Consider the following 26,361-nt stretch of genomic DNA (forward strand, 5'->3'; position numbering starts at 1 on the left):
TCACCATCAAAATCAGCATCATGATCACCCTCAAAATCAACATAATCATACCCACCACCATCAACATCATCTTCATCATCATCATCACACCACAACCATCATCATCATCATCATCAAAATCAGCATCAGCGAATTAATGTTCGCAGCACTTCTCCACACAGACTATTCAGACACAGCTGGCGACCACTAACCAGCTCTGTTGATGTCATGACTTCATTCTTGACGTGAATAATGTAGGAGTTGCAGCATTTATCCATCGCTTAGTCGAGGAACCGATAACATATGAAGGTTGGCTGGCTATAGAAGCACCCATGGGTTGTGTAAGGATATAATATTACAGGGAAAGGTGAACGAGAACGTCCCTGATTGAACACACGAGTGCCCAAACTGTCTCTTCAATTCGATCCCAACATGATGCCATTTCTCTCAGGTATTCCGCAAAAACATCGACAATTTACATGGCAGCTCAATACTATATAGACTTCTCCAAGAATCAAACAAGGGACCGTTTCATAATAATCCACTTCTAAATCAAGGGACGCTATCATTGTTGAACGAAATTGTTAAGTCCTGTGAGACGAACGTTGTTGACATTCAACTCTGGTATGCAGTCACCATTGTGTCCACGCTGAAGAGACATGCTCCTTAATACATGATAACCATGATCACAGGCACAGAAGATATATTCCTTGTGTTATTTGCCATGGTAACAGTCTTAGGCCTACCTTTAGAATACAGTACCACAAACTTTACATATGCAAATTCCTCGAGTTATTCGAAGTTCTACAACATCTATAATAATGTGTCCATTTTTATAGCGCCAAACTCCACACTAGGTATGTTCACAGCGCTTACAATCAATAACACAGCACATTATTACCCCGGATAACCCACGTTGCCTGTTAGGCGCTTGAAGGTAAAAGTCAAATGACTTATTCCACCGGGTATTTTTTCTGCTGGGTGAACAGAGGCAAATTTGAACAAACTCACTTGCCTAAGGTTTCATTCAAATTTCAAACTGAGTTTGACATTTGAAACAGCTGAATTTGTAACTCAACTGCATTTTTAAAATATAAAAGCCCAAATAACTTAAGTGATCTATCCACCAAACTGAAACTGAGTTTGATATCGATTTCAGTTCATTCTGGGAAATGCATTTTTATGCGTTTTCTTAAATTTGAGTAAAAACTCTTAACTTAAGTCAAAACTCAGACTTAAGTTTGTGTTGAGAAATCGGGACCAGATGTATCACATATGCTTCGTCGTGGGGCAGAAACTCTCAGTTTAGGAGTACACTTTCCCAAGTACATGTTCTAATACTCGAGCATACACAATGTCTTTTAGAAAGCGTCCAATTACAACATGTCATGTTTTGGGTGCTAGAAGTGCTAGAATATGTATTTTACTGGGAGAGTGTAATCAGAAATATAGCATATGTTGACAGAATACGAAGGTACCAAGAATTTGCTTCTGGACAACCGAAAATTCGACACATCAAAGTTTGATACAACAGTGTTTGATACAACAGTGTTTGATACAACAGTGTTCGATACAACAGTGTTCGATACAACAGTGTTCGATACAACAGTGTTTGATACAACAGTGTTCGATACAACAGTGTCTGATACAACAATGTTTGATACAACAGTGTTTGATACAACAGTGTTCGATACAACAGTGTTTGATACAACAGTGTTCGATACAACAGCTCGTCACGATATGGCTGAAATATTGCCGATGTGACGTTAAATAATAACTCACTCGCTCGATACAACAGTGTTTGATACAACAGTGTTTGATTGTACATTTGTATTTGCATTTACAATACCCAAATTGGGATTTACAAAGCAGCAATGGACACGTCTTACATTCGATGCCAAAGTAATGTTTAGTTTATATTTGTGTCGTCAGAGAGGTTTTTTATGTTTATCACTGCCTGCATTCTGTTCCGCTTCTGATGGATCTCAGAGTACAACCAAAGTAATCAGCTAGCGCGCATAAAGATCGGAAGGAAGTTTTCCATCTTCTCTGATGAAGCGGAAAAGTTGCAGTCGGCAAACTAGAATGCCCTGAAGCCGACCTGCGATCTTAGATAGATGGCCAACGTTTTATCCCGAGCTTCTAAATCTGGCAAGTGCTTCAGATGGTGACAAGGAGGGGAGACGAGAGGCACCTTTGTCCATCCAGTTATTACTGCCTGGTCAAGGGGTCTCGAGGGAGACGCTCAAATCACTGGCCATTACACTCTAATGGACTACGGCGCTCGCCGGATGCCCTGAGCCAGGTTTTGCGGAGGAAAGTGGACATTTAAAGGTTAAAGTTATCGCAAAGGTTATGTTGACTGTGTCGCTGATTTCTGGCGAATACTCTCACACCAAAGTAGTTATGAATCTCTTTTTATTCTTCTACGACGGCCGAACATATTAAACTTTTAAAACTTTTCAATCATATTGACTTCCGCCTTGAATAATCTCTAACCTACGGTTTCAGAAAGTGGACTCATCTGCTAATTTGTCTTTTCTGAACCTTTTCTGAACTTACTGACGTCGTCCACGCCGCTGTTTAGACTACTTTAGTTTTGTAGTAATCATGACATCATAATGTCGGACATAATGTCAGGTCTCTTTTTCTACATTGTCAGTCCATTTTGTAATTGTGGCTTAAATGTGACCATGTTGGGCGAGCTGTATAATGCGCCAGAGTAGTGATCCAGCGAGCTTGAGGTGTCGGGATCGAGCCCACTTGTGACCGGGTGTAAAAACATTGGAGCCAACTTTGTGTGCAGACTCTTTCGGTGTTGTCACAACCCCTAGTGTACAGTACACAACCACGTGCACTTAAAAGAACCCACGAATCCGTTGGTATATGTCCAGATGGTGGCCATATGAATACATACAAACACCTAGTTGCGGGTACAGCAACGTGCAGTAAACTTGGACAAAGTACTGTGACTATGTGTCCCAGTCCAACCAGCTGTGAATGGGTACCTCGTAAGGATGGGAAAGCCGCATTAACTCGGTGCGTCTAGTGGCTGCAAGAGTTGTATGATCCCTAGAGTTGAGAATGATAATACGATGTGCCGTTGAGATTGACATCAATGATCGAGGGAAAAAACACCATAGCCTTGAGCATGTACTAGCTGCGTGGATATGTGCGCTATATAAATATCCTATAATAATTGTCTGAACAAGTTAGTAGGTTTCTCGAATATCAGAATGTTCGACATGAAGGAAACATATGTGTTGTGAGCTACACGTAACCTGAGCAATAGAATTTTCTTTACAGTTTATTTAATATACATTGAAACTTTAATGTTTGACCATAAATCTGTGTCTTTTACAATTGATAAAACAAGAACATCGGGACTCTTGACGTACATTGTACACCAACACTGCACAGTCATTAGTTACTTAGCTACTGTCAGCGTACCTAAATTCAATTTCTCCTTGATATTATGGGAATCGAGTACCAATCCGTTCTTTGGTTGTCGTTATACCTTCTTCAGACAGTTTGCCTCTACAAATCAAGACAACATTTAACGCGTTATTGACATGGACGAGAGGGAGTACAATTTCACGTTAAGGAAAACAACAAGTAATCACATATCTCATCGCATTCGGGTTAGTTCAGTTCAACTTAATACAATACCATAAATGAATACAATTCTAAGTAGTATCTGAAATATACATTGACCATAGTTCTTCTAGACCAGGAAGGAATGTGCTTTCTCATAAATAACATTTCTTCTTCGTACTGATGAACTATAATTGATGTACACATACTGTATACTTGTTTCCCGCGGGGATGAAGCTTATATTCAATTACACATTTTACTTTTTTTTCAACACATACCATATATGTTTACGGTGATAAGTGATAGAGAGTTTCTTTTGGCTATCCCCCGAGACAAACTTACTTTTTTTTAACACATAACTTCGTCTCACCGTGTATATAATTGACTGACAGAGAAAACACGTTGCTAAAAGATATTTGATTTCGGTAAGTTTTATTTCCCAGAAGGTAACACGTGTTTAGAATATCCGTCCATCCGATGCATCGACAAGTTTAGTCACCTTTCACGTGATGCAGAGGAGCTTCTTGGGTACGGATTCAATATACAGTCAAACCCCCTTGTGTCGAACATACGTTTGTCTCTAGGTGAAATTCTGGTCCCTGTAAGATTCATGGAAACAAAAGAAGATTGGATAACTCGAACTACAGTAAACTACGGTTATATCGAAGTCGACGGGACCACTGATCGTAGTTTGCTATAACCGTACTCGTTATACATATCTCGACACAAGTACAAAGCACGTAGCCAGGATCAAAAAATGAGTTCGTTATATCAATCAGTTCGTTATAAGAATGTTCTTTATAAACATAGTCTACCGTATTTCAACCCGTGTGGGGTGGCGGTGTAGCGTATTTGTTATTGTGTTCAGCCATCACGCTAAAGTCCCAGGTTCGATTCCTCACAAGGGAACAATATAAGAAACAACCTTCGTTGTGTTGCCATTGTGATATTGCTGAATTGTTGCTAACATTTTGGTGAAACCCAGATTATAACAAATGTACTCATTCATTCTGTGTTGTTTCCAGGTATATGTCCGAGACAGTTCAGTGGGGTAACTGGTGGATACTGGACACATACCCTGATGTGCTAGCGTTGTCCATATCACTGCTAGCCACCCTGTTCCTTGTACCGAGTGTAAGGGTAAGTCTCGCTGTGGCAGCATCTAGAAACTGAAATATACATGTTTACTACTTCATTCATATTTTTACTCAAAGAGCCGTATAATATTATGCTTATGGGCTATCAACATATTCCAAATCTAAGCTGTAAACATTGATTAAATATCTATGTCTTCCTGAGAATGAGTGAGTGAGTGAGTTAATATTTATCGTCACATCGGCAATATTTCAATCATATCGTGACGAGAAGAATTAATTATTATATTTTAAAATTAAAATTGGAAATTGGAAATTTAAAGCCTGATGACGAAGAACAGTAAACTACTGTTATATCACAGATATATAAAGTAAAAATAGCACGTTATCATAAATGGGGTTTTATTAAAGAGAACAGTCCAAATAAAAACAGTCTATAGGATCACCATACTAGGAACCATGGGGACTTACAGTACATTTACTTCCTGCATGGACCCTAACTCTTCCTGAGAATGAAAGTGCGCATTTTTGTTAAAAGCATGTATAATCCAAGCAATCAAGGTAATGAAAAATAATGACACTTCATAGAACATCTGTTTTGACGATCTTACATTTTCAAATTAGTCTGATCGATCAATTTGTCGAACAGTTCATAATCTTTTAATGGAAACAATATCTCTAAATTACACATGTAAGGGTGTTGTTTTGGATTTAGAAACAACTTGTATCATTAGTTTTATTTATGCTGTGTGAAAGGATCTTGTAATCCACAAGTAATACAAATATTGCATCAACGGAACATACACACTGTGCCCTTTCCTTGATTCCACTGATGTTTTCTCTGCAGAAGCTCCACTGTTATTTTGCTCCTCGCCAAACGCTCACACTACCCCATTATAACTGGTGTTTTGGCATAAAATCAATATCCTGCTCATTATTACCCATCCAAGATAAAACTGGAAATGGCGAACTAGTTTGGGGTCATCTTTATTGGAAAGGAATTCGACGGAAATTGCTGCAACCTTTGTGCAACGTCTTTGTCGCTTCAGCACCGTGTAAAGATGAGCATTTCATAACACTGATTGCATTGAGATGGTCACTTAATGACATTGCCTCGGAAAATGTCAGTGCACTTGGGATTATGGCAGTTTTCTTTAGGACCAGATTGAAACATGTCAGGAATAGTTTTGCTAATTTTACACTTAATACTTCCTAAATATGAACGACGGGACATGAAAAAGTCTCACATTGTCAACACTTAATCGCTGGTCGGTCTTTATTGTGATCCTTCGCGTTTAAGATTCATGGAAACAAAAGAAGATTTATAATAAAACCTAGCAGCTGATAATAACCTCCGTCTTATCGTAAGTGTTGAGGCATCTTATTCTTTAAGACCCGCTAGTTAATATTCTAAGAATACTCTTGTATGAATGTCACGTTGTCGTGGCACTATAATCACCTGCTTGTGGGTAGGTCGAAGGCGGAAAACAGTCATTACGGAAGACGACATCGTAATTGATCGGGATTTCGGAAGGAAAGAATCAAGTTAACTCGCGATATAGTCCGGAGACGACAGTAATTGATCACGCTGGAGAATTGTTATTAGGCCACAACAAATTAATGACATGTTGCTTTAAATAGACAATTCCTTTTAGGAATAGTGATTTTTTCCATCAGGAAAAGGTCAACATTTCATTTACCGAATTACCTATCTTGCTCACAAATGGCTAAGAAATGTATTAGGCAAGAACACCTTCTCATAAGGGCTGAAGATGAGAAATCTAATATTAAATTAGTGTTATATCATGGACTGACGATGGAAAATCGTTGAATGTGTTACTTAACATAACCAATACCATGCCTAATGTAATTATTCCTTCAGAGTTGTGAGTTAACACAAATTGCAAGGTGTAGAAACTATATATTCCCATTTTGTGTCTATGTATTCATATTAGGTGAAGATTTCAGAAGTATAATACATCCACTTTAATACATCTTACAAGAGTTGCATGTCAACGATGAAACCCCGTAGGCGTTACGCTTTTAACAATGACCAATATGTTGTAGAACTGTACTAAAATATTGTTATGTACGTTTGTATGAGAATTTTCATTTTCATGTTGCATTGTGTCATACCTCTAAAAGTATTCCGGGTGAGGTGGCATTGTGTCATACCTCTAAGAGCATCTCGGGTGACATGTGCATTGTGTGATACCTATATGAGTATCTTGGGTGGCATGTGGCATTGTGGCATACCTCTTAGAGTATATCCCGGGTGACATGTGGCTCTGTGTGATACCTCCAAGAGTATCTCCATGTGGCATTGTGTGATTCCTCGAAGAGTATCTCGGGTGACATGTGATTGGCGTTCCTGTTTTTCAGATATATTCGGTTATCAATTTCATCTTGACATGTCTCGCCGGCCTGTTCGTGCTGTCCTTCATCTGCGTGGGGTTTTTCCACGTGGAGACTCACAACTGGACCAAATCGCCTGGCTTCTTCCCACACGGAGTCAGAGGGGTAAGCAATAGTTGTTGTTTTTTCCAATTCGGGGACGAGTCCCAACCAGAATCTGTGTTGTTCTAACCTGGTGATATGTAAATGTTGCTATAATCACACTACCAACAAGGCCGACTGTATACATACTGAATGAAAAACTATGACAGTATTCTTTCGGTAATGGAAATTGTATACATGTATACAGATGTTTGGTGATCATGAATTTGTTTGTTTTTCTTATCCGACCGTGGGAATGGTTGTTTGCTTTTTTCATGTATTTTGAGTCGTACTGTGTTACCCTACATCAACAGGAAGTTACACATGGGCATGTGTTGGGTTCGATCAGGATCGATTGTACTCAAACACACTCAAACATTCCTCAATATCGATAGGTCTTGCAGTTCAACTGGATTTACCCAGTGTGTTTCGGTATGTACGCGAAAAGCATCATTTACTCTTGACACGATATCTGTTGTAAACATCATGTGTCAATGCAGTTCATTCATAATGTATTTTGAGCAAATCGAGAAAACCTAATAACACACTGGAACAGCTTGCAATATTGATATTTGGACAAAAACGTTCACTACTCTTTTATTGTAACATACACGAATCTGCCTACAAGAAATAGACATTTGTTTTATTTATTCGAGAGCATTTTCGGGACACGGCAAATGACGTAAAAATTTTGAATCCAATCGCTTTCATTGAAATTTGAAAGGAAAGGGGAGATTACACTTGACGGACTGTATTGGTTTGCATTAGAAACCCATTAGAAAGTCCGTGATATTAGTTCCGATGAGCGTGTTGACTGAAAATTATAAAACACATGATGCCGCGATCAGGCACTTTGGAAATTAAATGCTTCGTTCATTTTCTTTTTAAATTCTTATTCACAGATGACATCTGGAGCAGCGGTCCTCATTTATGCCTTCACCGGAGTGGACAACGTGGCGACCTCAGGTGAGGAGACAAAAAACGCCTGCCGCACCATTCCTACTGCCATTGTCGCCAGCATTATGATCACCTTCGTTGTCTACTTCGGTGCCACGACATCGCTCACGTTGGCCTTCCCATGGGTAGACCTGTCCGACAAAGCTGCTTTAGCCAAGGCGTATGAAGGAAGACATATATTCGCTGCTAAGTATGTGATCGGCGTTGGAGCTGTGTTTGGACTTTCAGCCGCCATTTTGGGATCACTCTACCCGCTTTCGAGGATACTTCACGCCATGTGTGAGGACGGACTTTTACCACGTGGTCTGTCACGTGTCAATTCCTCGACACAAACACCAGTTGTTGGGATTCTTATTTTGGGATTATTTTCTGCGGGAATTGCCCTTATCGTAGCTTTTGATCCAGCAATCGAAATGTTGTCAATTGCTTCTTTAACTGGATATTTCCTCAGTGCTTTAAACGTATTATGCCTTCGTTACCACCCGGATGTTGTCGGAGTGTATCGGGAATATACGGATCCCGAGGATTCTGTTGACTACACAAAACAAGCGCGAATGTGCGAGACTTGCACCCACCCTAGCACGCCCAGGCTGGAGGTGATGATGAATGGAGATCTGACGCTGCATTACACCACTGAAAACAGGTTCTCAAACTCGTCTGACAAACCGGATTCTTGCCAGCTGAACGGCCAGTGTAAATGTGCACGCAATACGCCCTATTCTCAAACTGGTTACAAATTCGATTCCTCTGAGAGGAGTTACCTTAAACCAGAAACTAATAGATCCAGCCTCTCCCTCTCCAGTCTCAGTAGCCTCATCCGTCTACCAAGTTACACCTGTTTAGACCCGGACGAGTCCACATGGAGGTCGACAAGGCACTCTATTCTGACCTACCTAATTTCGAGTGTCTTCATGTGTGTGTCTGTTATTGCCGTTGCTCTTGAATCGACGGCCAGATCCTGGTGGGCAATAACCCTAGCTTGTATCTCGGCAGTGTTCATGGTGACCTCTAGTCTTTTTATTGCCAAGCAGCCACAGAATAAGACAAAGCTATATTTCCAGACACCCTATGTTCCATTTGTTCCCCTGCTGTCAATGCTTCTCAGTATGATTCTACTATCAGCCCTGTCGTCACTTGCATGGACGAGGTTCGCTTTATGGATGCTTCTGGGTGAGTATTAAAAGCAATAATAACAAACATTATTATTATTTCAGCAACCGTTATACACACATTTATCATTTTGATCAAAAAGCTCTGGCGTGCGTCATCCATTAAAAAGTCATGAACATGTATCATTGTCACATAATCGTCAGTAAGTCGAGCTTCCCGAATAAAGTGGGACGAGTGTTCTTAATCAGGCATACTAATTTAATAAAAGTGTGATATTAATGTTCATCGGCGAATGCATTTTATTCAAACATTGTAATTTAAGTGAACCGGGGTTTAATGATATAGGCATTGTTTGCCATGGTCCTGTCGCAGTGAATATTGACTGAGACCTGTGTACACTTGGTGTAATCGGGATTAATATAAAATCTAATATGAATTCAAGACAAACGGAATAAGTATGAAGTTTGTTTTCTTACTTAAGGAAATTTATTCCATAATTGTTGAACTGGTTTGGGTTTTTTCTCTTTTGTCGTACATTGTGGTTATGAGGTTTCGTTTCGGCCTCACAAACTCACAGTAAAACGTTCCTCCTATTTCAGATTTAATTGTCAGCTAGAGCGTTATTTAAACATCACTAAGTACATGGACATACACACTAACAAACATCCAACATATTATGGATTACTTAATGTTGACAACAGTTGAGGCAATAATGGCTCAGTACCTTCATCTTGGGTAAATCCTAGCTCACGGGATAATCTCTATCGTCAATATACAATTACCAAAATAACATTCTGGTTGTGCGAATAGTGTGGTGTGCTCCACAGGAAGCCAGGTATTGAGATTACTAATTGGTCTCTATATGCCGAGCCTTTCAGTAAACCTGGCCCAGAAACGATTTCAATCCTTCTTGTTGAATTAGCTTTTGATAAGCTGGAACTGCTTTTAATTTTATTTGTCTTTTTTGCAGGTCTGATGTTCTATTGTATATATGGAGTAAGGAACAGCGCTGTACGACACGAAGACGATCAGGAAGTTGTGCTTTATGACGTCACTAACCCCACGTTTAACATGAACTCAATACCAAGATCACATGTCAGGTGACGTGACCGGAAGTGACCTGTCACCTATACACTATGCATGGACAATGTTATCTATTCCAACCACTCCTTCCGAACATCAATACAGATCTTTCAATAAACGCGTGAAGTCAGCCAAGTTATGAATATATTACCGGAACAATAAAACGCTTTTGTATGAAATAGTTGTTTGTATATATAGCGTGTTCTTGAAGTGAAACATCCCTATTGTTCAAAGACGGAATCAGTATGTTGGTGACTCTCCAAAAGCAATAATATTTCTGGATTTGTGTTTAAACATATGGATTCATTTTGACTCGGATATAATTTTTATACCCTATGTGCATCAGCCAATTCTGTGCAAATGAAACGTGGCCATATCAATAAATTAGTTATGCTCCACACGTATTCCGTTATGATCTCAACTAGAAGCCATGCACTCCACTAATCATATCAGTGTCCCTGTTGTGACTAGCGTTATAATATGGAGGAACCTTACTGGTACCTTTATTGTGATCCCCTGACATCAATAATACCAACACATCCATCTATCCCGTGGCCGTGGTCCTGTACAATGGTTAGATTATGCAACTATTTTGAAGAACACGTGGACACAGAAGGGAAAATGTGATTAATTATGTGCAAATACTATTTGTTCCCACACAATCCTGGTTATAGTGAAGTGGTGGAGATGTTGATGAGGGTGGGAATAGTTATGGAAATCTGGAAATCGATGTCACTAAAATTTAAGAAACCATATCAGCTACATAATTGCTGTCACATTTGGTGCTGAGTCTTCTAGAAGTATTATAATGACCAGTTAAAGCATCGAACGAAAGCAACACATCGGTTCACATAACCTTAACTCTACAATGTATTGAGCATTCGATCGAGTGAACTACGGATCGGATGTACGTCAATATTGGAGTTGAAGGTGAACTATAGTTCAGATCAACCAGGACGATGAACCCGGCAACGTGGGTGTGTTTGGCTCCAGTGTAGGTGCTGATGGGGCTTGATCCCAAGCACCCTGTATCACCAATCTAAGCAGTGTTAATAATGGCCCCCCTTCGCCCGTCGCCCACCCCCTACACCGAACCCTCAACCTCACCTTGTTTTGTACTTGGCTTCAATGTCCCGTGACGATGATCTTCCTTATGATGCAAGTACTACAATTAGCAACTGACATTAAGATGCTTGGTTGGTGTTTCCCTTCGTGATCTATATCACCATGGCCTCAGCAAATAACGGATGTTTAAGTGTGAACTGTTTGATCGACAGTATAGAAGTTGCTAAGCAACTATACAAGACGTGTTATGGAACTTCTCTGTTCAATTATGATGCGACGGATCTGCAGACATTTGTATAAAGTTGACAAGCAAGATGTATACCGAAAAGTCCCATCTTAATATAATAGAGAAGGACTGATCCCTAAAATACCCTGCCTTTACTGATGGTGGTTACTTCAAAATACGAAATGGTCAGCAAAGTTTGTAGACCTGTCAGAACTAAGGACTCATTGTATCTGACCAACAAGACAATGTGCTTTCCACTTGGCAATGCGCATCATGGCACGTCAAGTCTGACGTGGTCCGACTTCTATGTTTAGCCATAAAGAACTGCTCTACCGTATAACGCTTACATAGTCACTAATGTGCTGGTCATGTAAGGAGCATGCGAATCGACACCTTGTCAGCACCTAGTCATACAACACCTAGTACAAAAGATGTCAGACACTCTCTGACCACTAGAAGATGCAACACCTAGTGGAGATCCAGACATGACCCTGGAACCAGCAAGAGCACCCAAACCTACTTCAGCTCCGATCTGGGAATGCCTTCAGATGCAACAGCTGGGCGAGATCCAGGACGTTTGCTAGCGCTTGGTGTTTGTGTTAATTTTAATTGGCTCGCACTGCCTCTCCCGTTTGAATTACGATTAACAGTTCTATACAGAACACATTAATATGTTTAATACAAGTCCTGATAGAAGTTATTAACTGCTGATATAGAAAATTCTCCTGTGGAAAAACTCCCAGACGTTCTTGACACGTTTTCAAATCAGTAAGTCCTCGCTAACTCCAATAGATGACGCACAGAAACACTTTACTTAAACTGAAGCATGCTAGACTATGCTTTAATTCAAACTGGAATATAAGTGTCAGTGTGTTGCTGACAGTAAAATGCTTTACCGACTTGATTAGGAGCTGTTTGGTATCCCAGCTTGGCAGAACAGCCTCTACAGACATGCTTGTCAAGTCTGGCTGGCACATCCAACAGATATTAAGGTTCTCTTGTGATTAATATCTGATACTTCACAACGTGTGTTTGACAGTTTCAACACAGACCCATACATCAAGTTATCGGGAAAGTCTATTTGAAACCATATGGTAATTGAAAAAGTGTAATTATTTTTGCAATGTGGTTATGGTTAGAAACTGACCAGGGATTGTCAGAGGTAATGGAACGATCTTGACAATGCGCCGATTTTAATCATTGGAAATATTTGGACATTTTCTGACGAATACGATTTCCTGAGGTGATGTGTTAAGTACAACTCTCATGTGGAGGATTGAGAATGGGTGTAGTATATTTACAAATACATGTTTTCTTAAGTATGCAGAACTCTACAGTAGGCAGTGGTTACTCACTGTGCCCCGGCTTCTGCATCATAACTCAAACTGTTCTTTCATGTGACGGACAAACAGCTATGTGTTCGTTGACTGACAAAACATCACGTCTTACGCAAAAATACCCCCAAACCAGGGGTAGATATATACGTTACCAGCGCTACACAATATTAATACAATAGTATAATGAGCAAAACAACCATTCTGCACGCATTTTTTAGGAAATCATACAATTAGTTCCAGATAGAATGCATATAATGCATCTGCTGTGGAGTTACATGCCACATTGGCGAAATAATATAATGGTTATCTATAAAGCGCCTCTTTCCACGCACTTCCCCGGATATACCAAGCTGCCTGTGAGACGCTGAAAGGTTAACAGTCGTATGACTTCTCCCACCGGGTACCCATTCACTGCTGGGGGAACACAGGCAATTCATGAACAAACCCAAGCTGGTAACAAGTGGTCTTTGTTACCAATGACAAAGCTGAAATGAATAAGAAAGTATGCGGAAAACAATATATGTCCACGTGATATATAATAATGTTCAAAAGTGACGGTACGCTAGCCACCTAAATCAAACATACAACGCGCCTACACATGCATTTATCCATATATATGTCAATCAACCACTCATATCAAACATAGAGGCATTCGTGCAATTTACTAACCATTACAGACGTACAGTTATACAATGTTTAGGACTACACAGGTTAAAGTTTACTATTTTATTTGTACAGGTAATCTTAATAATTTACTGAACTGTGAATTCAACTACAACTATGTACAAGACATATATGTCAAGTTAATCCAATCCGAATAGTATTATACAGTACATCATATTTCATATTATAATAAACCAGAAACTATTCACATGTACAACATTGGATACATTATGAACCAACCTCAAGTCGTGGTATGTACGAAATTCTTCTCTCTATAAATAGTTGAGAACAGTACGTGGCCTTCCTTCAGAGAGCAAGTGAGCTTAAAATCTGAACATTGAAGTTAAGCTGTGGGACAATAGAACCTACCTGGCGCTGGAGCAAAGAGTGTTCTAAGTGAGTGAGTGAGTTAGGTTTTACACCGCACCCAGCATTATTTCAGCTATATGGCGAAGGTCTGTAAATAATCGAGTCTGCACCAGACAATCCAGTGATCAACAGCATAAGCATCGATCTGCGCAATTGGGAACCGATGACATGTCAACTAAGTCAGCGAGCCTGACCACCCGATCCCGTTAGTCGCCTCTTACGACAAGCATGGGTTACTGAAGATCAATATTCTAACCCGACCTTCACGGGTGTGTTGTAAGCATGCAGTTTGGCAATCGATGGATTTTAAACTGAGAGTAAAGCTAGCTGTGGTATGGAATGAATGTTTAAGGCATACTATGTCAACATATAAAACATAACCAATATTCTACCATACCAATAAATAATATTCCGACTAGAATTCTAATCCTATTGTAAAATATAGGTGTACAAGTAATTGAACGTTAACAAATGTCAAATGTAATATGTTACATTAGAGATCACACTTTCTTAGTTGTGACAATGAACACAGTTTGCTCGTGATCATTGCTCCGCTATGTAGTACTTTTTCAATTCAATTTTCAGTCAGTCGTTACAGCATTTACGCTCGTACACACACACACACTTTATCGTGTGTCGTAAGAAGTGATTTAATTGGACAGGTGACTATGAAACAGTATCCTATTAAGAACAAGGGCCCTTATTCTCGAAACGTTCGTAGCCCTAAGAATTCTTAACTTTGATCGGAGCCAATGTGTTAAGAATTGGCTTAAGAAGTTCGTAAGGCTACGAATGTTTCGAGAATAGCTAGCCAGTGGTTATCTACTATTCAACGAAATGGGTCACACCGTATAATATATATAATAATAATAAATGCATATTTATAATGCGCCCCTTCCACACCCTAAGGCATGCTCAAAGCGCTACAGAATATTTACACTGGAGTATTTACAGATGAAGTTATACATAATATACTGAGAAAAGGTGGGTTTTAAGTCTGGACTTAAAAATGTCAATTGTGTCAGAGCTTTTAAGGGCACATGGGGAGAGAGTTCCAAACACAGGTGCAGAGTAAGAGAATGATCGGTGTCCAAAGGATTTCAGGTTGTAGGATGGGATGACCAATCGATTTTGTGTGTTTGAGCGCAAGTTGCGTGCGGGGACATACGGATGTAGGAGTTCAGACAAGTAGGAGGGAGCCAAACCATGGAGGCACTTGGTATGGCGGGTCGCTCATAGTATCAGTCACTGGTCAGTTGTATATATCTGTGAAATAGCTTACGTGCAATTATACCTGACGTTGCCAAATTCAGCAATGGATTGAATGTAAATAGCATTTATTCATTCCAAACAATTAATAATTGTTTGACGCAGCTCGACACTCGATCAATCATTTGATTAATCTCTATCCACGGTGTGATAGGACATTTAGTACAATGCATGACTAAATCCATATTTACATAAACGTTCATGATCTATTACAAGCTACAAGGTAGAACTGTGGAAGGTCCAGAATTGATCTCAGCAAATCACCTATGTACACTCATTTTTTGCTTTTCCAGAATCCTGGGATAGTAAGGGCAAACAGAAGGTATGAATGATACTTGTACACATCCACTTCAAATAATGAAGATGTGATTTTTTTAAATAGTAAATATTGTATTATGCCGTAAATAGAGCAAGTGTCAATAGACGCTCTTTTAAAATGTTTACTGTCTTGCACACGCGGGACGCTGGAGCTTGGGGTGTTTTTTCAGTAACTCTTTTAAGACATGTGTTTCTCTGAAAGAATGCCCTGAATTCTTTTTGTCTGAATACACAAACCATCATTTCTTACATCTTCTTACACGTGCACCAAACAGCCTGTTTTATTAAATCTGACAAAGGTTGGGGTTTTTTTGCAATATTTTCAAAAAGAGGTTAAGTGACGGATGTACTGCCTGTAATCTTTGGAAGTCGGCTGTAGTCGTTTGTAGTTGCCAGCAATGAGTGTGTGGTTACGTCAGAATATTCTTAAAACTGACAAAAAGATAGAGTTTTTTCTACTACCCTTGAATAGTACATTCTACTGAGCTCACTGAACAATTCTACTGACATTATCGAAATGTTAGATTACATTGATATAATCCCACTCACAAACTATATACATTTTGTGTCTGAAGGTGTTTAAATGATTATCAACTGAAATATCAATCGGAACCTTTTGGGAAATAAACTGTTTTTCATATTTGCGAGTATTATTTATTCTGCGATCTTTGGAACAGAAAGCATCAGCTTCTAATTTAAAGGGGGCAGTGGGGTAGCCTAGTGGTTAAAGCGTTGGCTCGTCACGCCGAAAACTCGGGTTCGATTTCCCACATTTCTGGTGTCCCCCGCCGTGATATTGCTGGAATATTGCTAAAAGCGGCGTAAAACTTAACTCAGTCCGTCAGTCAGTCTAATTTCAAGAAAGGCATTCATGGTGTCAACTCAGATTTGCGGATCTTGTCCCATCCGACATTGTTTTTAACCCAGTTAGTATATAATATATTAGTATATAATGTTAATATATAATAATGCTGCCCACAATCATAATACACATTATTGCAACCACGGCTACAATAACAGGTAGAATCAAGGTCAGGCTTCAAATTTATAAAAATGGAAGGAATGGGGAAAAGGGCCAGGTAGACATCTTGTGTAGATTCTCTATCACAGTAAGTAAAAGAGATCAACGCCTTACCACAGTCATTAGAAATATCTGTTGAACATAAAGTCAGTTGATTCCGACAATATCATGATAGTGTGTTATGAATGCCGGTCAAATATTGACAATATCAGGTGTTCGTGATAGGGTGATTCTGTCACCAGTCACGAACACATACAGACGCATTTAAGCGTTTACCTGAACAAACACGGGAAAGTGTGATACAAGTTGGAAATAGGGAATTGATTTGAATCATTTTGTTTCTGATTTGGAATTGCCCTTCACATGTCTATCGTTAACTGTTTCAAGCTTTAAGGCGTTAGATGCTCCATGAAACACGTCAGAGATATCAGGTACTCTATTTACATAGAAGGGAGTGTGAGTATGAGAAGACAATGTCGGCAATTCAGAAACACATTATTGACTACGATATCAATTAATATTTCGATCACGTCACCGTCATAGATGGGATTTATATGGTTTGAACATAATCACTGTAAACGAAAAATAGAATCTGGAACTTGTAACTTGTATTAATTGGCATGGGAACAATCCCAGGTAAACAAACATCCGCCACACAGAAAACTCGGTAGGATTCCCTTGAGTACAGTTTGAAAGTGGAATCTTGCTTTTAACTCGGTTAATCATGCGAATCTGTCTGCTCAACAAACACCATGCCAAAAAATTGAACAGAAAAAACAAGTCGGAAGCTGTCATTATGTCTCTACCAGTGGCAATCGTCAATTTTTGTGCTTATTACTCTGGCATTTCCATCTCCTTCCGTTTGTACATAAAACATGGCAGCTGTCACAGACACGGACAACCTCCCAGATTGAACTAATCTGCGTCCAGAGAGGGCCCGCTGTGCAAAACAGTTGACGAGTTGCCACAAGTGTGACAGAGCAGACCCGACTAAGTGTTGCAGATACTGGACTAGTGTCGTCATTAGTGTTGTGTCAGCGTAATGTGACACTAACAGGTAAAGATTTAAAACATTGTAGGTAAAATTGATCAGAGAGGCGGGTATGTTTTGTGATACTCCAAAATATGTACCACTCTAACTAGGAAATGTGTTCGATATACCGTCTGAGCTGTCACATCATGCGGTATGAAGTTGTTCGAATAAGTAATGTTTTGTTGGAAAATGAATATGTAAGACGATGACATAAATCTGTAATTATGGCATCATAAATTATGAATGGATTTTATGATCACAGGTTATGTCGAAATGGATACACATGTTTCTAATCATTAATGTGGAATGAATGTATTTTTATGCTGATTTCCTTGTTTCTAATGGCTATCATAACAATAGACATGAATTTATTGCTCAAGCAATCACGTAACATGTGGCCAAGAATTACCATATTTCGACCTGTGTTCAAGAATGTCATTAGGAACCAAATACAAAGCTAATGCTTCATATAGGTTACGCCTAGTCTCAGTTCAGGCTGTGTGTTTTCAGGTACTGTTTGTTTATGATCAACGCAATATATTTGGCAGAAAAGCAGAGTGACATGAAAATCACTTTTAACAACATATTCAGATCCATTTACTTTCCATCACTTTCACATCCATATCTTCAATGGCCATTACAGCTGACATTACAATCTATCTATGAAAATGTTATCTGATTGCTACAGATGCGTGATTTGGAATCCAGCGCTTAGACAGACCCTTAAGCTGTTGAAATCACTGCCACGCATTAGCATTCGTCCCATGCGGGTACAGTTGCCACGTTAATCTGTCACTCCGTCAGACCCAAAGCACCACACATTAACTCAGGCCTGATGCTATCACCACCGAGCTGCCTGTTATTCCTTTGGCTGGTAGTTTTCGCATAATGATTTCCGCTGTAACCGACCAATGCATTTTAAGCATAGAGTAGAGCTAACCACGGATGCTACAATCTTCCTCAGCATATACCGTTAGTATCTCGGCAGCCGGAGAGGGAACAGGATAGACATTTGACATTTGAACACCCGAATTGTCCGCGATAGATTCTAATTAAGGCAGGAAATTGCTTTCTGGGCATAACTCAAGGAAAGTTAGAGGGTTCAACCTGTAATCATTGAGGCTTTATCATTAGCTTTGTATTCAAATCATTGTCAAGAGAAAGGTGGTGTCTTTACCTTCAGGTATGTGTGGTGTTATAAAATAGCTAAATGTAATTTGAAGTCATCTTAGCCTTTTTTGTACAGATTGTCATGACAGGAATTTACTTTTCTTTCAGTTTCAATGTTGTTGTTTAACAGCATGGGATGGATTTGTTTCCTGTTTCATATCCAGAATTAGGGCTATGTATGTTTAGTCACATCGAATTGTTCAAATGATTTTCGTGATATTATTTTACACTTTCTTGGGCATTTTAAAATAATCAGAAACACTCAGAGACTCAGTTTTTGAGAAAATCGCTCTTTAAGGGATAACGTGAATGTTGATGATTTGAAGATTTAATGTGCGCTTTCCGTCATGAGACACGTTAAGAAGATGGTACTATTTTATGTCGGGGTGCAGTTACAAACAAGTCAAGACTAAATCATTTATGAAGTAAAAACATTTCTTAATCGAAGTGCAATAGACAGAGCATGACACGTTCTACAAATGGCAAGTACTTCAAAGTACGAGGGGAGGATGGTTACAGCATTTGGTCGAAACGATGAAGTTGGACTATCGACAACGAATGCTATTAACTTCATCCATTCTAAATAGTAAAACATTTATATGAAAGTGTTATTTAGTACAATTGCATAATACTTAAAATAAATGCAGACTGCTTGGTGACGAAAATGTATGAACCTATATAAGAGATTATTGAACACAATTTCTTGTCTGGGGCTTTGTTCGTATTCATCAAGTGGTGCAGCGTCGCTAATCTTGTAAATATGCATGTTCGTGTTTTTGGTCGCATCTTTAAAATGTACTGGTTCGTATGTTGCGTCAAATTAACATGCTTTGTTTCATTTATTAGTGAGATGGCTCAGTGGTCCTTTCCAACCAGCAAATTGGGAAAACAAAGAAAGCAGTCTGTCGTAGTTACATGAGAATCGTATACACCTACTCATTCCCGTTGGCCAAAGCACCACCACATATCTTCCGCTAAGCAAAGAAAGCGATAGCAAAATGAACGTACCTTTGGCAGAATTGAGATTATATATAATTATAGTGACACGGTGTCCTTGACAGACAGCCGATATTATTTATTTCCTGTTTATGTGACTTCTGTTTTTGATTTTAATGATGTGTCGATAAAAACTGAAATACCAATATGCTTTTGGTGTTTCCAGCATGATTTACCTGCACGACACAGGTGAAGGTTTTACCCTGTTGTCTGTGATAATGACGTATTTGTCTTCTGATCCACAAATTCATCTTAGTACTAAGAAGATAATCAATACGCCAATCACATACAGGAAGTCGTGCGGTCGTTGTAGGGATGCTGATGGCGCTGTGTCTTTATTTACAGACATATTATGTACTGCTGCAGAACCAATGAAGCGTAATAATACACATCAAGACACTGAACAGCCGTGGTTTCATAAGGAATGTCATTTCTTGTCATTTCTTACGTTCTGAAAGACAAAGACTCTTGAAGGTGTTTCGTTTAAATAAATGTAAACAGTCACTAGGAATAAATATGTCAACACTGTGAGCGACCAAAAAAGGTAATATCAGGATGAAATATTATCTTGTATTTCTAACAACTTAAAAAATAGTAAAATGTTTTGGCTGAATGTTAAGACATTAACAGTGCAAAAGTATAAACACAGGCCTAATATAAAAATGGATGAGTGGTTTCAGTATTTTAAGAACATGTTTTCTGATGTTAATGATAAAGATGTCTATTTTATTAATACTGATTTTGATGAAACAACACAACATATTTTGGATTCTCCTATCTCCCGAGAAGAGGTTGTAGAAGCAATTAACACTCTAAAAACAAATAAAGCAGCAGGTAATGACAAGCTCATAGCAGAAATGTTCAAATGTGCAGGTAATGTGTTGGTTCCATTTATTACAGTTTTGTTTAATGCTATGTTTGATACACATTATTTCCGCCATTATTTCATAAGAAGGGGGATGTTAATTCCACAGTTAACTATGGAGGTATTACCATATTAAGTGTCTTAAGTTGTATATTTCAATACTGAATGCAAGACTCCAATTTTGAACAGATGCATATGAAAGAATTGATGAATCACAGGCCAGTTTTCGTCATGGCTACTCCACAACAGACAATATTTTTACTCTACAATCAATTATACAACGTTATTTATCCTAAAAGAGAGGGAAGATATACGCATTATTTGTGGATTTCTCAAAGGCTTTTGATTCTATTAATAGATCCAAGCTGTGGATGGTTTTGAATCATAACGGTATCTCACCCAAAATGTGCCGTAGTATATACAATCGATTTATGATAAGGTATGTGCCTGTGTTAAAGTTAATAATAATCTTTCAGATACATTTATATGTGGCTTGGGCTTAAAACAGGGATGTATCTTGAGCCCGCTCTTATTTAGCCTCTTCATTAACGATTTAGCTCTCGGAAATTGAGTCAAGCTGTGAACCAGGTATCCAACTCCACCAAGATATAATTCAGGTTTTCCTTCTTTTATTTGCGGATGATGTCATACTTATTTCAGACACAATATTTGGACTCCAGAAACGCATTAATTATCTTGAAAAGTTATTGTTATAATTATAAAATATCTGTTAATATGGAAAAAAACAAAGTCATTGTCTTCAAGAGTTGCGGATTACTCTCTAAACATGAAAAGTGGTCAAGCATGTTGATAATGTATTAATACAAGCCAAACGTGTCCTATTTACGATTTTGAGCTCATTGTCACAAATCAAGCCACTGCCTTTGAAACTATTTTTCAGTATCTTTTACTCTAAAGTTGTGCCAATTTTAATGCATGGGGTGGAGATTATAGGTCTGTCAAATTGTAAGCGAATTGAATCAGTACATGTTCTTGCGTGTAAACGCTTTTTGGGTGTTAAGTCCGCAACTTCCAATCACGTTGTGCGAGGAGAATGTAGTAGATACCCACTTTATATAACCGTCTATAAAAATTGTATAAAATATTGGTTAAAATTACTTAATATGCCTGATTACCGATTTCTCAAAAAAGCTACGACATGTTGTTGCAATTGTCAGGTAATGGAAAATGTAACTGGACTTCAGAAATAAGGTGCCTTTTGTATGAATATGGTTTTGGATATATTTGGGAAAGACAAAAAGTAGATTGCACTGAATTTGTTTTTCGTCTGAAATGTTCATATGAACCAGAATGCCGTACATGTTTGGTTAATAGCTCTAAGTCTACCGCGTATATGTTGTACAAACAACTTTTTGAAGCAGAATTGTATTTTTCAGTAATTACAGTCCACAAGTTTCGACTGGCACTTGCCAAATTTCGCTGTAGCTCACATTCTTTAGCCATTGAGGAAAGCAGATATCTGAGTGAACCAAGGGATGAAAGAATTTGTAAAGTCTGTAACTGTGGTTATATTGAAACAGAATATCATTTTTCATTGATCTGTACAGTTTTTCATAATCTACGTCAACGATACATTGCCAAGAAATATTAAAAATATCCTACTGTGACAAAATTTAATATACTCATGTCTTCTAACCAAACATCTGTTGTTAGAGATTTAGCCTGTTTTATTTACCATGCCTCGCAGCTTAGACATGCTATAGTAAAATGAACTAACTATTTCATACCTAATGTACATCTCTGGAATACATATACAAGTATTTAGCCATTGAAGAAGGAAGATATCTCAATGTACAAAGGAATGAAAGATTTTGTAAAGTCTGTAACTGTGGTTATATTGAGACAGAATATCATTTTTATTGATTTGTACTGTTTCTGATAATCAACGTCAACGATACACTGCCAAGAAATATTACGAATATCCTACTGAGACAAAATTTAATATATGTCTTCTAACCAAACATCTGTTGTTAGATATTTAACCTGTTCTATATACCATGCCTCGCAGCCTAGACAGGTTATAGTAAAATGAACTACCTCATACCTCTTGTACATCTCTGTAACACATATTCAGTCAGTCACTGAAGGAATTTGTAAAATCCGTAACTGTGGCTATATTGAGACAGATTATCATTTTTATTGATCTGTACAGTTTTTGATAATCTACGTCAACGATATATGGCCAAGAAATACTATGAATATCCTTATGTGACAGAATTTAATATGTCCATGTCTTCTAACCAAACATCTGTTGATAGTAACTTAGCCTGTTATATTTACCATGCCTCGCAACCGAGACACACTATAGTAAAGTGAACCAACTACCTCATACCTCATGTACATTCTCTGGAATATATATACATGTAGGTATACACTTATATGCAATGGACCAATCAATGTTGTACCAGGGGCCGTTGGCCCACATCTGTACTGATAAAGAATTGAATTGGATCATATCACTTTGTAATTCAGGGTTATGACTATGAGCCTGTGTGGAGGTGTATGAGGTATGATCACCTTAGCAACAACATAGCTTTCAGCAATGAGGCTGTCAGTAGCGTTCATTGACAAATACACCAATAAAGCCGCGACACTGCAAAGAACACCCATCGTTGACATTCTCAATGTAAATGGTTTGCATCTAATGTGAGGACTCTCTTGCCTCTGTTAAATGTGATGCCGACATACTGCTGCAGCTCCTCTGGTGCTGTCTCCTCTACTTCATCACAGTGGTTATATGGGCTCGGCAATCTACACGTCAAATAGCACTTGAACCGTTGTCACTTGTCGTTACACAGTGTTGGATGAGGCGCTTTGCGGGTAGACGTGGGGATTGGGAGAACTTTACAGACTTTTAAACTTTTCAAACTCATACTTATTACTGTGGAAGTAGTTGGAATATAATCATGGACACTTACGTACACCATTTGTGTGTATATATTGCTGTCAGACGTTTACACTGTCACAAGCATTACAGCGAGGAGATATCAGAGGAAATTGGACAAAGTTCCTTTCACATAAGTGTTGTTTACACAGAGTGTATTTGACTCATTTCGATCAGCTGTAACATTTCAAGCATTGCATAATTCATGATGCATAAACCGATTTTAAAAACCTGCCGGTGACGAACAGTAAAACCAACTGGTATATCACAGTATCAAGAATCAAACCTAGTATAGGATTTCAAATTTGGACAATACAATAGATTGCGAACGTAGCAGTAGTAGTAGTAGTAGTAGTAGTAGTGGTGGTAGTAGTAGTAGTAGTAGTAGTAGTAGTAGTAGTAGTAGTAGTAGTAGTGATTGAATGAGTGAATAAGGTTGTACGCCGCCTTTAGCAATCTTCCAGCAATATCACGGCGGGGACAACAGAAATGGGCTTCAAGTAGTAGTAGTAGTAGTAGTAGAAGTAGTAGTTGTTGTAGCAGTAGTAGTTGTTGTAGCAGTAGTAGTTGTTGTTGTAGTAGTAGTAGTAGTAGTCATTCGTTCAGTGATTATTCATTTTTGATTCTCATGCACATATTTAGGATGCCTAAAGCATCTATGCCTCCCCTGATCAGCACACGCCTGTAGATTTCCTATATATATAGAGAGAGAGATGTATATATCGCACATTTACAGACACACTGAGATTAATACCAAGAGAAACTAATATTCACTTGGAAAAAGCACGAGCATCTTTATGCATGATAGCAAAGAACGCTAATAGCAGGAATTGTGGAAATGACAATGGTTGGTCTCCAGCTTTCAGTTCATGATGATATGCAGGCTCTGCAGAGAGTTGTCAAGTATGTTATCAAATAGCAAAACAATAACTGTACATTGAATAAAATCAATGTTCATTGTTCGAGCAAACCAGTCCACTCTAATGGTGAAGTAGCTCAAGGAGACTGACTTGTATGTCAGGGACGGAAATTTATCGCCAGCGATGGTCAGACATAGTACCATAGTACCACAATAGTGGTCACACAAGTGGTCACCGACATTACTTTCCTGTATGAAGTGCTTGATGGATTGCTTAATATGAATAAACTATCGATTGTCATGCCACTGGTATATTGGGTCGGGATATTGCCATAAGTGGCTTCGGGTGGTGTAACAATCTAAAGTCCTTATATCTAACTCCCTTGTTTGTGGGAAGTTGCGTTTTCCCCGTTCTCTCAACAGCCAGAAAACATACTTATGACGATACAAGTAAGCAGCCGGAGAGGGAACGGAATAGGCATTTGACATTTGAACACCCGAATTGTCCGCGACAGATTCTAATTAAGGCAGGAAATTGCTTTCTGGGCATAACTCAAGGAAAATTAGAGGGTTCGACCTGTAATCATTGAGGCTTTATCATTAGCATTGCATTCAAATCATTGTCAAAAGAAAGGTGGTGTTTTTACCGTGAGGTATGTGTGGTGTTATATAATAGTTCAATGTCATTTGAAGTCATCTTAGCCTTTTGTGTACAGATTGTCATGGCAGGAATGTATTTTTGGTACAGCTTCTGTGCTATCGTTTCACAACATCAGTTGGGTTTTTGTCCTGCTTTCTATCTAAAATGAAAGTTCTATATGTATGGTTATATCAAATTGTTCAAATGATTTTCGTGATATTTCAGTATAGGTAGAAAGACAACCAGTTTTTAACAAAATAACTCTTTACGGTATAACTTGTTGGCACCAATATTGTATATTTTGGTACAGTCAGAAACAAGTCAATAATTAAGACCATATCATTTTTTAAGAAAATACATTTTTTTAATCGAGACAAAACATGACACAATGTACAAATGACAAGTACTTCAAAGTGCGAGGGAATGGTGGTTACAACATTTGATCGAAACAATGAAGTTGCACTACATGTGGATGGTGATCAGCACAGTCAGAGCAACAATCACAAACAAACCAATGATATACTATCCATTTATCGACAACGTTGCAACAAAATGAATGGTATTAAATTCATGCATTCTAAATATTAAACATTCATATGAAAACGTTATTTAGTACAACTGCATTACATTTAAAATGAAAGTAGACAGTTTGGTGTCGGAAAATTATTAACCCATTTAAGAGTTTATTGAACATGATTTCTTGTCTAAGGTTTTCTTCATTTAATCATTGCCACCCATCAAGCGGTGCAGTGTCGCTAGTCTTGTAAATGTGCCAAACGGACTGGGTCGTAGATTGGGCAAATTAACATGCTTTCTTTCATTTATTAGTGAGATGGTTGTGTGGTCCTTTCCAACCAGCAAATTGGGAAAACAAAGAAAGCAGGCTGTCGTAGTTACATGAGAATCGTATACATCTACGCATTCCCGTAGGCCAAACTACCACTACAGATCGTCCGCTAAGTAAAGGAAACGATAGCAAAATGAACGTACCTTTGGCAAAATTGAGATCATCTATAACAGACACTGGAATGGTGTCCTTAACAGACAGCCGATATGATTAATTTCCTGTTTATGTGACTTCTGCTTTTGACTTTGAAGACGTGTCGTTGCAAACGGAAGTACCAATATGCGTTTGGTGTTTCTAGCATGATTTACCTGCACGACACAGGTGAAGGTTTTACCCTTTTGTCTGTGATAATGAGGTCTTCGTCATATGATCCAGAAAGAGATTTTAGCACTAAGAAAGATGATTAATACTCAGTTAACATACACGAAGCCTTAAGGCGTGCGATCGTCGTTGGGATCATATCG

The 26,361-nt window shown here is 38.5% G+C and overlaps 1 protein-coding gene and 1 long non-coding RNA gene across 2 annotated transcripts in view; one reads left to right on the forward strand and one right to left on the reverse strand.

The window, feature by feature from the left end:
• The window catches only part of LOC124273367 (cationic amino acid transporter 3-like), a 52,871-nt gene extending 42,378 nt beyond the window's left edge, over positions 1-10,493 (forward strand). Inside the window, exons 5-8 of the mRNA XM_046708607.1 lie at positions 4,600-4,714; positions 7,051-7,188; positions 8,067-9,291; positions 10,202-10,493. Of these exons, the coding sequence (XP_046564563.1) occupies positions 4,600-4,714; positions 7,051-7,188; positions 8,067-9,291; positions 10,202-10,335 (1,612 nt within the window). The 3' untranslated portion in view covers positions 10,336-10,493. The remainder of the gene's footprint in view (positions 1-4,599; positions 4,715-7,050; positions 7,189-8,066; positions 9,292-10,201) is intronic.
• LOC124273368 lies at positions 1,007-24,304 on the reverse strand. The gene is made up of 4 exons (XR_006897624.1): positions 24,294-24,304; positions 12,992-12,995; positions 4,755-4,764; positions 1,007-1,116 (listed from the first exon to the last, which is right to left on the reverse strand). It is a non-coding gene; the product is annotated as an uncharacterized LOC124273368 (long non-coding RNA).
• Positions 24,305-26,361: the final 2,057 nt, after the last annotated feature.

This window comes from Haliotis rubra, unplaced genomic scaffold, assembly GCF_003918875.1.
Source record: "Haliotis rubra isolate DU_JTF1 unplaced genomic scaffold, ASM391887v1 Scf18, whole genome shotgun sequence".
In the NCBI taxonomy this organism is placed as follows: domain Eukaryota; kingdom Metazoa; phylum Mollusca; class Gastropoda; order Lepetellida; family Haliotidae; genus Haliotis; species Haliotis rubra.